Below are 13,683 nucleotides of genomic sequence, written 5' to 3'. Positions count from 1 at the left end.
TTTAGGCCAGGTCTTCTAGTAGGGGCGGTACATGATGTGGACCTTATTTTGATTTACGTCCAGCATCAATATTCCCTTTATGAGTTGTAGAATGAACATTCTAACAATGTAGATAATGTCTATATGCATTGGATTGTTCGGGAGATGCTCGAAGTTAACTCTTAACTAAGTGAATTTCAGTTTGGTTAGTTTTCCTCCCTCATCATCAGGGGGCACTCTTCCTAATAACCAGCTACAGTGCCCCACTGATCGAGCATTTTTCCAAGCCCGGTTACAACTTCTCCATTGATAGATATCCCTAGTTGGACTGCCACGTCTTCCAGTGTGATTGTTGCCTCCTCGCACTGGAGGTGGAACGTGTGTGTCTCAGGGTGCCATCGTTCAACCAGGGCTGATATTAAATCGGCTCATAGGTTAGTAATATGAATGTAAGCGATTATGCTAAACCCCACAACATTCAAATATAGCGGCACCCTTCGATTCGAAAAATATCCCGAATCATGAAGTCAAGGTCTGACAACCCGGTATCATTCCTGTGAAAACAATTAAAATAAAAAGTTTTAATTATCATTTAAACAGCAAGGTATTATCAATTAGTGAATATTTTTATAAATTAGTGAATGTTTGACTATATTGCGAACAAATTTAGCAATATGGTTGTCATGCTTCAAAACAGAATTATCTGCCATTTCGATATCTGCGATAAAATCGAATAAATATTTTATTAAAAATAAAATAATAACTGAAAAACCTTTAATTTTGATGGAATGTTTTAGTTACTTACATGTTTAAATTACTGAAAAAATTGGGGAAAAAATTCTGGTGACCGACAGTGGTCAACAACATTCAGCGATGGTCGATAGTGAAACTTGCGGTGGTAGGAAGGTTGAGGTGCAAAAAGGGGTTTTATAGTGAGGGGGACCATTGGGGTGAAGGAACTAATTAAGAAGAAAAAATGAAAAAAAAATGAGAGCACCGTGAACCATGCCCATTAGGTCGTGTTGGTGCAAGTCTGACGTCAGCCACTATTGGGCCATGACCTCTACTGATACATTGGGCTAAAACCAGCCATCTATTAGCCATTTTCTGTAACAACCCGGTTTTAGCTAAATCAGAATAGTAGTTTCAGAACCACAAATTCGATATCAGAAAATTATTTTAATATTATTTTAAGTGTTTACAGCATGATAGTATGTATGTGTGAAAGTTTTGTGAAGAAATTTTATCGTTTGAATAGTTAATTTGATAAAAAGGGCTAAATCGCGTAAAGCATAAAACTTGAGTTTTAATAGCTAAAGCTATTAATAAATATGGTTTATTAAATTAGAAGTATTTATGTTGTAATTTGACCATTATAATGGTGAGTGGACATTTTTGGGCATATATTAAATGATTTATATGTTTAATTATAAATGTTAAATTTGTAATTTATAAAATAAACATGAATTAAGTAATAATAAGCCAAATTTTTAATCCACTTTCATCTTTTATCACCGAAACTAAGGAAGAAGAACACCCATGGGAGGTTTCTAAGGTTCGGCTATTACATTCCTTGATTGTAAGTCCGTTTTTGCTCAGTTTTTAATTATTTCTATGTTTTTCTGATCGTTGCTTCGTATTCTAGCTCGCCCGTACCTTAGATTTTGAAATTTTTAAATATTTAACATGTTTCTATTATTGAATACTTGAGTAATTTTATGGTTGATGCTGGATTTTGAATAATTGTTGATAGTTAAACTAATTTTTGTAAAGTGATTTTTGAAAATGTCAAAAAGGGATTAATTTGTGAAATATGCAAATTATGTGGGTAAAAGTGTAAATAAATGAAAATTATGGGCTGCTAGGGGCATTATGGTAATTCGGCTAGCATGGGTTAGTCTTGAATTTCATTAATTTGTGATTTTGTGAAATAAGGACTAAATTGTGAAAAAAGTGAAATTTGTGAGGCAAAAGTGTAAATGTGTTTCAAAGTATGTTTTGGATTAATATGAATAAGTAGATTATTGAATAAGTTAATTTTGAATTTAATTAGATCAAGAAAAGTGAAATACGGGCTTGGATCGGGGAAAAGATGAAGTTATCGACTAATCGACTTGATTCGTTTGTTTTAGCATTCGAGGTAAGTTCGTATGTAATAAGCATTGTTATAATTATCTAATGCTTTGATATTGCATAAATTTTTTATACGGGACTACAGTTATGTTTGATAAAAATTGGCTATTTGTGGCACTTAGTGTGTGATTCGTCATAGCTTCGGCTATATATGGCACTTAGTGTGCAAGAATGAGATAACTTCGGCTACATATGGCACTTAGTGTGTGAGAATGAGATAACTTCAGCTACATATGGCACTTAGTGTGTGATTTTAAATAGCTTCAGCTATGTACGACACTTAGTGTGCGAGATATCGAGTATTCAATGGCATTCCGATTATGTATGAACTTATTATTGATTGGTGCAGGTTTGTACATGTATATTATGAGCTTAAAATTGAAGAAGTTAAAAAGTTTGCATATAAGCTTATGAATAAGCATGTGAAAGGTTTGTTACTAATAATGAATTTCATGTTATATGTTTAAATTAATGAATGGGATATGTGTGTGTATTTAAGTTTATAACATACGAGCTTACTAAGCTACAAAGCTTACTTTGTTTATTTTCCATGTCTTATAGTGATTTCAAGGCTAGCTCAGATCTGGGAGTCGCCAAGAACATCATCGAACTATCAAACATCTAAGTTGGTACTTTTGAGCTATACATTTATGATATATGGCATGTATAGGCTAGATGTGGTATTTTGGTTGTGATTATAGCCATGAGATTTGGCTTGTAAATGATGTTAATATTGATATGTGTTTGGCTATTAGAAATGTCTTATAAATGTATATGTTTTGGTTTGTATATATATACATATAGCCAAGAGTGATGGCTTATTCTGGTTTGTTTTGGTATGGTTGTAACCAAGACATTATGTAAGTTAAAATGGTTATGTGAATTATGATAAATGAACCATATTGTTTAATATTGTTTTGGTATGTATTTGGATAAGTAAATGGTAGTGATTTGAGAATTGGAATAGATGAAATTATAATGGTATGAACTACGCATTTGGTTGATGATTTTGGCTGCCTAATTGTATAATGAAATGGTACCATTTTGCCTTGTGTAGGTATATTGAAGTTCGGGTGGCATATTGGTCTTGCAAATGGCCTATTTTTGTCCACACGGGCATGTGTCTTAGGCATGTGTGACACACGGTCATGTTACGCGGCTGTGTCCCCTGGTGTTGAAATTGAATTGAAGTTAGTATGCTCCACACGGTCTCACACACGGGCGTGTAACTGGCCGTATGGTACAAGTCAGTATACCCCCTAATTGGCACACGGCCTAACACACAAGCGTGTGACTTGGCCTTGTTGCATAAGTCAGTACACCCTCCAGTTTTCACACGGCCTGGCACACGGGCGTGTCTTTGGCTGTGTGATACAGGTCAATATGTATGCCCTTTTCCACACGGCATAAGACACGGGCGTGTTTGGAGCTATGTGAGGCACACGTCCTGTTCACACGGGCGTGTGACCCCTATATGGCTGAAATTTTTATAAGTTTCAAAAAATTTTCATATGTTATCGGTTTAGTCTCGGACCACTTCTAAAGCATGTTTAAGGTCTCGTAGGCCCTTGTAAGGGACAATGTGATTGTGTTGAATGATTTATGAGAATGTATGCTATATGTTGTGAATTGGTCGGTAATACCTAGTAACCCTACTTTGGCGTAGGATACAGGTTAGGGGCGTTACATTTTCAACTAGGCCTAACCCCGACCATTGCTTGGCCATAGGCCTGCAGGCTGGGCTGACATTGCAGCTGGCCATTGCTTGGCCTCCGCCTGACTTAGCAGGCATGCCACCTGACACCAGCCATTCCCTTCCCCTATTAATTTTTTTTCTTTTATTATGTAATTAATTTATTTTCTTTATGTAAACTATATGTAATTAATTAATTTACTTAATTGAAATGTATTAAATTAGTTTTTATTTAATCTTTAAAATGAATAATTTATTTACTTTATAATTGAATAATTTATTTACTTTATTGTATATAATAATTTTTATATTTAAATTATTAAATTAAAATAATGGAATAATAACTATATAATAATTTATTTAAATGTATATTTAAATAATATTTTTATATTTAAATGTATTAATTTTTATTTAAATTATTTTACTTTACACTATATAATAACTTAATAATTTATTTATTTAAAACACTTATTTTACAATAATCATGAAATAATAAAAAAAGACTCGTCCTATTCGTCGTCTTCTAATCCGGCATTATGAGAAGATTGACTGCGAACATAAACACGATGTGGGTAGCTTGATCAGTTGTGGCTAGATGTTCGACAGACCGTGCACTGTTTGGGTTCGCCCTTTTCCTTGATATCCATGTCATTTTGAATCCTCGTCGACTGTGGCTGACCTTTAGGATGTCTATGGAGGTTGCAGTCCGGCAGCATCTCAAAAGCAAGCGGCGGAACTTCCCAATTTGAGACATCTGGCATTACCGAAAATTCGTTCCCTAAATACAAAATGTGTGTTGCAGCATGTAGACCTCGTCTATGAAATGTTCGACGTCTAACTTTGCATGCACATACTGCATGAAAATGCACACAAGGATATCGAAGAGTATGTGACCTCCCATACTCATAACGCCTATTTCGCAGATTAACAGCATATGACCTAGGCAGAAGACTCGAGCGATGACCTACGTACTCTTAAACTCGAAATGTTTCCAAGTTCCATGAATAAAGTTCTGCGTTCATCCCCCGTGCCATATTTACATTTACTTTCATTAGGTTTTGGACACCTTCAACATAGATGTGTCCAACCTCTATCTGCTTTACTTGTCTTTGCCCTATCCTTGACATCAACATCGCCAGCCTATAGAATGTTGCTGAGAAAATAGCCAAAATTGGCAGATGGCGTGTACGCCTTAAGACCGCATTAACTGCCTTTATGAGGTTGGTCGTCATCTAACCATACCGAAACCCATCATTGAAACTTTGACTCCATTGCCAGTTCTCTATTCTACCCAACTACAGCCGAAAACGATGATTTTTGGATAATGAATTCATCTGATCTTCAAGCCTCGAAAACCTTTGCCTAAATCGTCGCGGTTCTAACTCGTACCCTGTGCATGCAATTTCGAACAAATAATTTAAAACAATTAAACATCTATAAATTTATAAAAAAACAAATTTTAAAAATACAAACTTATAAATCTTGAAAATACACAAATCCATTTTAGAACAGTGTTTTTTTTACCAATTTTCACGAGTTCTCTATGCCATTCTTTATTCTTATACTCTCTTTGGAAGTTTGACGCGATGAGTCAGATACAAAAAATGGACCTCTACGGAACCCCCGGATGCCTAACCATAGTAACTAATCCCTTCGATTTATTCGATATGAGGCAAACGTTGTCTTGCCTGACAACGTGCCTTCACAAATTTGACAAGAAAAATTCTCAAGACTCAAAGTTCTTACTCTCCACGATGGCAAAAGCGATAGGAAGTACATTGCGGTTCCTGTTTTGTGCAACAGCATCAAGAGTATTTGTGTGTATAACCCGTACAACCATGTTTCATCCACCTACACTATTGGCTTGTAGTGAGAGAAGGCTCTAACATACTGCTCGAACGTCCAAAACAATCGATGGAAAACCCATTTTCCTGGTTCTATCTCGCTGTTCGAGCCTTTATACGGTAATGTTTGCAAATCAATTACCGCTCTCGGCACATACTCCCACATGACGGTTATCCACCCTTGAAGTTTGTTGTATAACGCATCCCAATCACAATACAACTGCTTTATCGCCATTTGTTTTGCCCACCATGCCTTCCCGTAGGAAATCTTGTATTTGAATCGAGCTTGCATGTTCGCAATAAGAGTTGATATAGGGATGGTGGAACTATCTTTCACCAATGAGATGGTTCAATTGCATATTGTTTTTGCATCCAATTTTTGATGGTCTTGCGACATACAAGCAACCGTGCAAGTGTGAGGGCCTTCTATTTTCTTTATTGTCCATATTTGGGTTCACTACATTAATGCAGCTCGAACACGCCAGTTACAGGCACTTGAGGCTTTCCAACATTCTCCGGCATATAAAGGCTGTGTTGACTTTGTGACTTTATAGTCGGCAGAGAGCTTTAAGCTGTACTACTTTATTGCAGGTAAGCAGTCTTTCTTGTTATCGAATTGTTGTCCTATGAGCAACTCTTCATCTTCTAATTCTTCATCCAGTAAGTGAGCCAGCTCTATATCTAGATATTTAGAAAACTCACGCGCAAGTGCTGCATTAGGATTTACATCAGTCATGACGACCTCTGGATTATCACAGATAACTATATCGGAACCCGTGTTCCCTGTCGAATGGGGATGTACATCTTCACCCTCCATTGGGCCTTCATCCTCTATGTCTTCAGGGATGTCATCCAAATCGGGATCACTCAAATATTCAATATCACACTCGGATTTCTCTTCATGGTTAGACTACTCTTCATTATCGAATCCTTCCTCACCATCTTCTATGGTGGCTAACACCTCTGGATGAATATCTAGACGAGGACACAGTATTGGGACGTTATATGAACATTCTTCGTAGATTAGATTTTTGGGAGTTTGTAGTGATCGTCCACAAGTGGACTGATATTTCCAGTAGACAATAAGATCAAAATCAATTCTAGAGCGCTGACTTACTCGAATTACAACTTGAATAGGTTTCGGTTTAGCTATCTCCGCAAATAACTCAATTGGACTCTGTTTTTGCATCTTCGAGGGGGCAATAAATTGCTTTCATTGTCCCTAGATCATTATCATCTTCAAGTTCCATTTCCGTGAACTTTAGTGGATCTGTTGAAATCGAAAATTTGTAAAACAATCACAACATCTGTTTCCCGCATCGGGTAGCTATTTTGTACCGATTTTCTACTTCAAACCCACCAGTATAACACGTTTGTTGAATCTCATTCTAATTTTTTACCGACTTTGAAAAACATAACCTTCTTCAGCCATATTTATAATTTCTCAGTTGAAATGAACATAAACTAACAAAATTTAGGAACTCATTTTCAACAAATTTTGCTTCCTCCTTAACAAACAAAACACTAATATTAGATTTCAACTGAAAAATGTAAAGAAAAAGCTCAAATGGAAAAGAAAATAACTTTATATATTGAAGAGGTGATGGCCATCAGTGTCCCAGCACCCAAATTTTTTCCTCAAATCTGATACAAGGATGTCGGTCATTAGTGTCCTAGAACATGAATTTTTTTTCAGTCCCCGAGAAAGCTGAAGCCGACCATCTAGTACCCCCAACCCAAAAATTTTTTTTATCTAATAAAATGGGTGCCAGCCATCAACTAGCCGCATCCAAAAAATAAAATTAATTCTTTATCTATAAAAGTGGTGCCAACCATCAGGGTCCCCTAGCCTAAAATTTTTTTCAAATATTGGTGTACTTTACACCAATATGATACGGGTGTAAAACAAATATGAGGGTGCTGGCCATTTAGGTCCCCCAACCCTAAAAAATAATTTTTTAACACTTGACTAAATTATCAAGTGACGATTGAGACAAATATCGAGGTGCTGCCGGCCATTTAAGTCCCCCCACCCTAATTTACTGTTCATTTTAGATTATTTGGGTGATTGTTTTTGAACTTGGGTCATTTGTGTAATTAATTATTTTTTGGGTCATTTTTGTCAAATAGCCTTAAGTCCCCCCCAATCCCAAAAATTAATTTTTTTTAAACCTGGCACAATCATCAAGTGATTATTGGGTCAAAAATCAAGGTGGTGCCAGCCATTAAGTCTCCCAACCCAAAAAATTATTTTTTTAAGCCTAACACAATCATCAGGTAATAATTGGGTCAAAAATCAAGGTGGTGCAGGCCATTAAGGGTTAGTTTGGCAATACTTTTGAAAAGTGCTATGGAAAAGTGCTTTTGAGAAGTACTTTTGAAAAATTTGGTTTAAAATTTGAGTGTTAAGCATTGCTGTCAAAAAGTACTTTTGAGAAATAAAATGTCCATTTTAGACATGTTATTATCAAGTAACAAATATGCATTTAAATAAAATTTAAATTAGTTAATATTATTATATTTTAGTAAGAATATAAAAAATTATTATAACTTGTTAATATTTTAATATATGGAATCTAAATTTTAAATATTTTAAGTAATAAATATTAATTACTTATAAAATTTAATTAGAATATATAAAATAAATTTTAAATATTTAAAATAACCATTAAATATTTGTAATTAGTATTTTTATTTTTAATTAATGATTTTAACACATTTGTAATTAAGCACCAAGAAAAAAAGGAAAGTACTATATTATTGGAGGGTGAAAAGTAATTAAACACTAAAATGTTCTTGAGAGAGAAAAAACTAAAAAATTTAGCTTTTTTTTTTCAGAAATACTTTTCAGAAGTAGTTTTGAAAAACCAAAAATTTTAACAAAAAACAACTTATTTTGTACAGCTTTTCTTTTAAAAGTACAAGTTAGAAATGCTTATTTTAAGCACAGAAAAACAAGCCCTAAGTCTCCTAATCTAATTTTACTATTCATTTTAAATTATTTGAATGATTATTTTTGAATTTAGGTTATTTTTATAATTATTTATTTTTGAGTTATTTTGGTAAAATAACGGCAAGTTACTTATTCCTAGCCTTGCCATCTATTGAAGACTTCCAAACTGCTGGTATACTGTCGCTTTCGTGGTCTCCAAGCAGTCAAGGTAAGGACTATAGATGCCTTTTGTTGGAGGTAATGAAAGTATATTTTGAAGTCTACAGTAGAGAAAGTGAGAGATAAAAGGAAAAAAAAAGATTGAAAGAATTTTAATCAAAGATAAATGTGATAAGAGACAAGAGTGAATGAAATTTATTTATTTTATTTGATATCCAAATTCCAACGGCTATCGTTATTGACTTTTTTAGTTATATTAGTAAAAATATTTATATTCCTCAAAAAATAATTTATAATTGATTTTAATCAATGGACCAATTAAATTAATAATTTAATTAATTTAATCGTGGATTAAATTTTAAATATATCATTAAAATTATCAATAAAGAAAATTGGTTAGGTGGAACATGCCCAAAAAACACAAAAATTAGCAAAGATTCTATTGGAGCAGAAAAACTTGGATGCATTTTGCTCATACTAATTTGTATCACTCGTAGCACTAACTGTGTTAAATTAAATAATTTAATTAAGCTCATCTATAATTTTTATAGGGTGAAACTCAGCGTTAAAAGTCCCAAGGTCTCATAGGTTAGCGTAGCTGTTAGGAGCTGTCGGTTCGTCATATTGCTGATTGGTCAATTTGTACTTATATTATGAATTTAGTATTTATATTTTAATTTAATTATTTTCAATTCTTATATTTTTAGAGTTTAAAGATTTTAGTCATAATTAAATGATAATTACTAAATTCATTAATTTTATTATTTTAAAATATGATATGTCATATATATTATCTCATGTGTAATATTATGCATGTTTGATATTTTCACATATCATTAAAAAAATAGATTTAACATTGTCGTTTGACTTAATATTAAAATTTTAAAATTCAAAAATATAGCTACTAAAATGATTCAATTAGTGAATGTGGACTAAATCTATAATTTTACAAAAAATACAAATTAATAACATAAATTTAGTTGGTATCATTAGATTAGGGTTTTTACCTCAATATTATAAAAAAAAAAATTATACACCAAAATAGGTTGTCAGCCAGATTAATTACGAAAATGGTATGTTTTTTTAGGTCGTGCCTATCTGACAGGCACAACCGATTTTTTTAATATTAAAATTTTTTTCGTTTAAAAAATTATTATTATATATATTTTTTTTTCGGGTTAGTATACAACCCGTGTATATGGAAGCATACATACATGTTGTGCCTACCTGACAGAGCGACTAGTTGTGCCTTCTTGGTAGGCACAACTAGTGGAGCCCACATGCTTAATTTTTCCTATATATTCCCCCGAAAATCAGATGAAGAACATACAGAAAATTTAGCAGCAAAATAGAAGTAAGAAGAGAGTGAGAAGAAGGAAAGAAAGGAAAGCAAGAAGAAGGATAAGGTATTTTAATTTATTTATTTTTAAATACGATGTAGAATTTTGTTAGAAATTTTATTATTTAAAAGTTTGTTAGATTAATAATTTTGTTAGCTTCTGAATAAAAAATTTTGCCTTAAAAATTTTATGTAACTTTTTTGCTATTCGAAACTATTTTGAGAATTTTGAATTTTTTTTAACAGATCTAGTATTGAATATGGAGAATCAATTTTTCGTATGCGTTTATTTTGATGGAGAAATTTTGACAACAAGCGTAGGATGTATATTTGAATGTCGCAAACAAGTAGCAATGAGATTCAATAGAAATATCTCTTTGATGATATGAAGGAAAAATTAGTGAAAAATTTATAAGCGTTGTGGGAGAAGGATCTCGAAACTTTTCTACAAGTTTCCAGTTTCGACGGATCCCATAAAATTCACCGAAATGGAACTTGTAGACGATGAAGACATGGAGACAATGGTCGCTCTTTATTGTGGGACTTGGAGCAACCAAAATGCACCGATTCAGTTATTTGCTGAGTTAGCTGGTGTGGAGGAAACTGAAGATGCCACTCCATTAGGTGAAGAAGATGGAGCCCAAGAACCGTGTATGGTGGTTCCGGTATCATACGTTGGTAGTCAATCAACTATACATGGGATCGACATTGATCTTAATGCTGCACCTGAGACTGCTGTGGTTGGTGATGATGTATACCATAGTAGTGATCCTTCTTATCATGAAGTCGATAGTGAAAGTGATCCCGACGTGGATGAGGTCCCGGATGATATTGACGATGAAGGCGTGAATGAGGAAGTAAATGTTAATGCGTCTTCAGTCGGGAACCAGATTCGTCGTATTGTGATACATAATAATCCTGGGGTACACATGTCTCGGATAGACCCCGATGCGGCGCATGTAGCCGAGTTCCCAGAGTACCCTGAAATACAATCTGCTCATCGAATGGCCGTATATTCTGATCCTGAGGAGTTGTTCGTGGGCCAGAGATTCGAAAATAAGGAAGAGTGTGTATTTGCCATTAAACGGTATAGTATGAATATATCAGTAGATTACAAAGTCGTCGTGTCTAAACCGACATTATATATTGGAGAGTGTTGGAAGTCAGCAGAAGGCTGCAATTGGCGGATACGAGCTGCATTTATCCAAAAGTCGCAAATGTGGGAGATACGAAAATTTGTTGGGCCTCACACATGCACTTCATCACGTATGACAGAAGATCATCGAAAACTTGATTCCAAAACTATCTGTATGTGCATCATGCCAATGGTTGAAGACATGCCGACCATTAAGGTTTCGGTACTGATTGCCGAAATACAGGCACGATTCCAGTAACGAGTGTCATAGCGGAAGGCATGGATAGCTAAACAGATGGCAATGGAGCAATTGTACGGAGATTTTGATGCATCATATAATGAGTTGCAGGGATGGATTGCCGCTATAAGGGAGTACGTACCAGGGACTGCCATTGAGTTGCAGACACGACCTTATTATGGCCCGGATGAGCAACTACAACCAAGAAAAAGAATTTTCCAACGGATGTTCTAGACGTTTGATCCATGTGTACGTGCATTTCCCCACTGCAAGCCGTTTGTGCAAGTAGATGGGACATGACTATACGGTAAATATACACAGATTTTACTTCTTGCGATTGCTCAGGATGGGAACAATAACGTGCTCCCGATTGCGTTTTCCATCGTAGATAAAGAGAATATGGAGTCGTGGGAATTCTTCCTTACAAACCTGCGGAGGTATGTTGTTAGTAATGATAGTATTTGCATCATCTCCGATAGAGGGAAAGGATTAATTGCTGCCATTAGGCGTTCCGGTGTGCCATGGAGATCTGTTTACTGCATACGGCACATTGCGTCTAACTTTCATCGAGATTATAAGAATGCAGACTGGAAGAGACAAGTTGTGAAAATGGGTAAAGAATAAACTTATCCTTTCAATATATAACCTAATGTTTTGTGATGAGAATGTAACTTATATTTTCTTAATACATACACAGCGTACGAGCTTGAGCCACACATTTTCCGGCAAAGGATGACTCGACTTGAGAATGACATGGAAGGTCAAACGAACACATCTTTCCGACAATGGTTGGGTACCATGGAGCCGTGGCAATGGGCTCAAAGTTTTGACGAGGGCTTTCGTTACGGTCAAATGACTACAAACTTGGTGGAGGGCATCAATGCTGTGTTATTAAAAACACGACATCTTCCGATTTCATCTGTCTTCTCGGCTACATTCTACAGGTTGGCTACCTTGATGCCAAGAATGGGTCAGCAACAAGTCAACCAGATAGAGGCAGGACACGTGTTTGTCGAATATGTCAGGGATGCAATGGTTGCAAACCGTCGGATGGCGAGGTCGATGAATGTAGAAGTATATTCACGACGTAATGAAACGTTTCGCGTTACAGAGACCATCGGTCGTCGACCCGGTATACCACCTAGGTCCTACGGAGTTGATCTCCGAAATAGACGGTGCGATTGTAGGAGGTTCCAGACACTTCATTATCCTTGTGCACATGTTGTAGCAGCTTGTGCTAAAGTCTCACTCAACGTGGATCAATTTATCGATGAAGTGTATACCCTCGAACGCACGTTGTGTGCATGGGAGAATGAGTTTCCCGTACTTCCTAACCTATCTACTTGGGAGGTTCCTCCAACGACATTCGAGCTTGTCCCAGACAAAGGGTTGCGTAGGAACCCAAAAGGTCGTCCGCAATCATCTAGAATCCGTAACGAAATGGACATTAGAGAGAAATCTGATGGGAAGTTGTGTGGAGTTTGCAGATTACCAGGTCATAATCGGAATAAATGCCCGCTTCAAAACTACCATATTGGACAATCGTCACGATCAGATAGAAATTAAGATTTTGTTAATTACATGTTGGAAGAAAAAGTCCCACTGAGTAGTATTAAATGGATTTTTTAAGCATTTTAAAATTGATTGTTTTTAATACTCCTCTTTTTTTGCAATTATGCACTTCAACCCAAGCAAATCCAAAATTCGCCTTCGAAGCACATGTTTATATACAATTTACATACTTACTCCGGGTGAAGCATGACTATTTGTGTTCATACATACTTAACCCGGATTTATTATGTATTTCATTTACTATTATAATAACGTTCTTCAACTGGGGAAATGATAACTATCCTTTGTAATTAATGATAAAAAAAAACCCCTAAAATTGATGGTTTGATGGTGTGGTTCTAGGGGTATATTTTTGTGGGCCCGCGTTCACGCTATGACGACTCTGACGATCAACGTTCTCTTCATCTCATGTGGGGGTGTGTGAAACATAGATGAAAAATCATATGTCTCAAATGCCATCGATGAACTTGAGCCGAGAGGAGTAGAATATGGAGGTGGATATGGGCCGGAAGGAGTAGAGTACGGCGGTGGATACGGCTCTGGAGGAGTTGAGTACATAGGTGGATACGGGCCGGAAGGAGTAGAGTACTGAGATGAATATGAGCCGGGATGACTGGAGTACTGAGGTGGTAGTGGGC

General features: G+C 35.5%; 1 protein-coding gene across 1 annotated transcript; it reads left to right on the top strand.

Moving 5' to 3' along the window:
• Window positions 1-10,753: 10,753 nt before the first annotated feature.
• Window positions 10,754-13,039, top strand: LOC128291603 (uncharacterized). Its single transcript, XM_053026790.1, has 3 exons — window positions 10,754-11,170; window positions 11,795-11,987; window positions 12,171-13,039. Exons 1-3 carry the CDS (start codon window positions 10,754-10,756, stop codon window positions 13,037-13,039), a joined length of 1,479 nt encoding a protein of 492 aa, XP_052882750.1.
• Window positions 13,040-13,683: the final 644 nt, after the last annotated feature.

Source organism: Gossypium arboreum, chromosome 4, assembly GCF_025698485.1.
Source record: "Gossypium arboreum isolate Shixiya-1 chromosome 4, ASM2569848v2, whole genome shotgun sequence".
Taxonomy (NCBI): Eukaryota; Viridiplantae; Streptophyta; class Magnoliopsida; order Malvales; family Malvaceae; genus Gossypium; species Gossypium arboreum.
The sequence above is the reverse complement of the archived record's forward strand: the minus strand, read 5'-3'. Positions and strand labels throughout refer to the sequence as shown.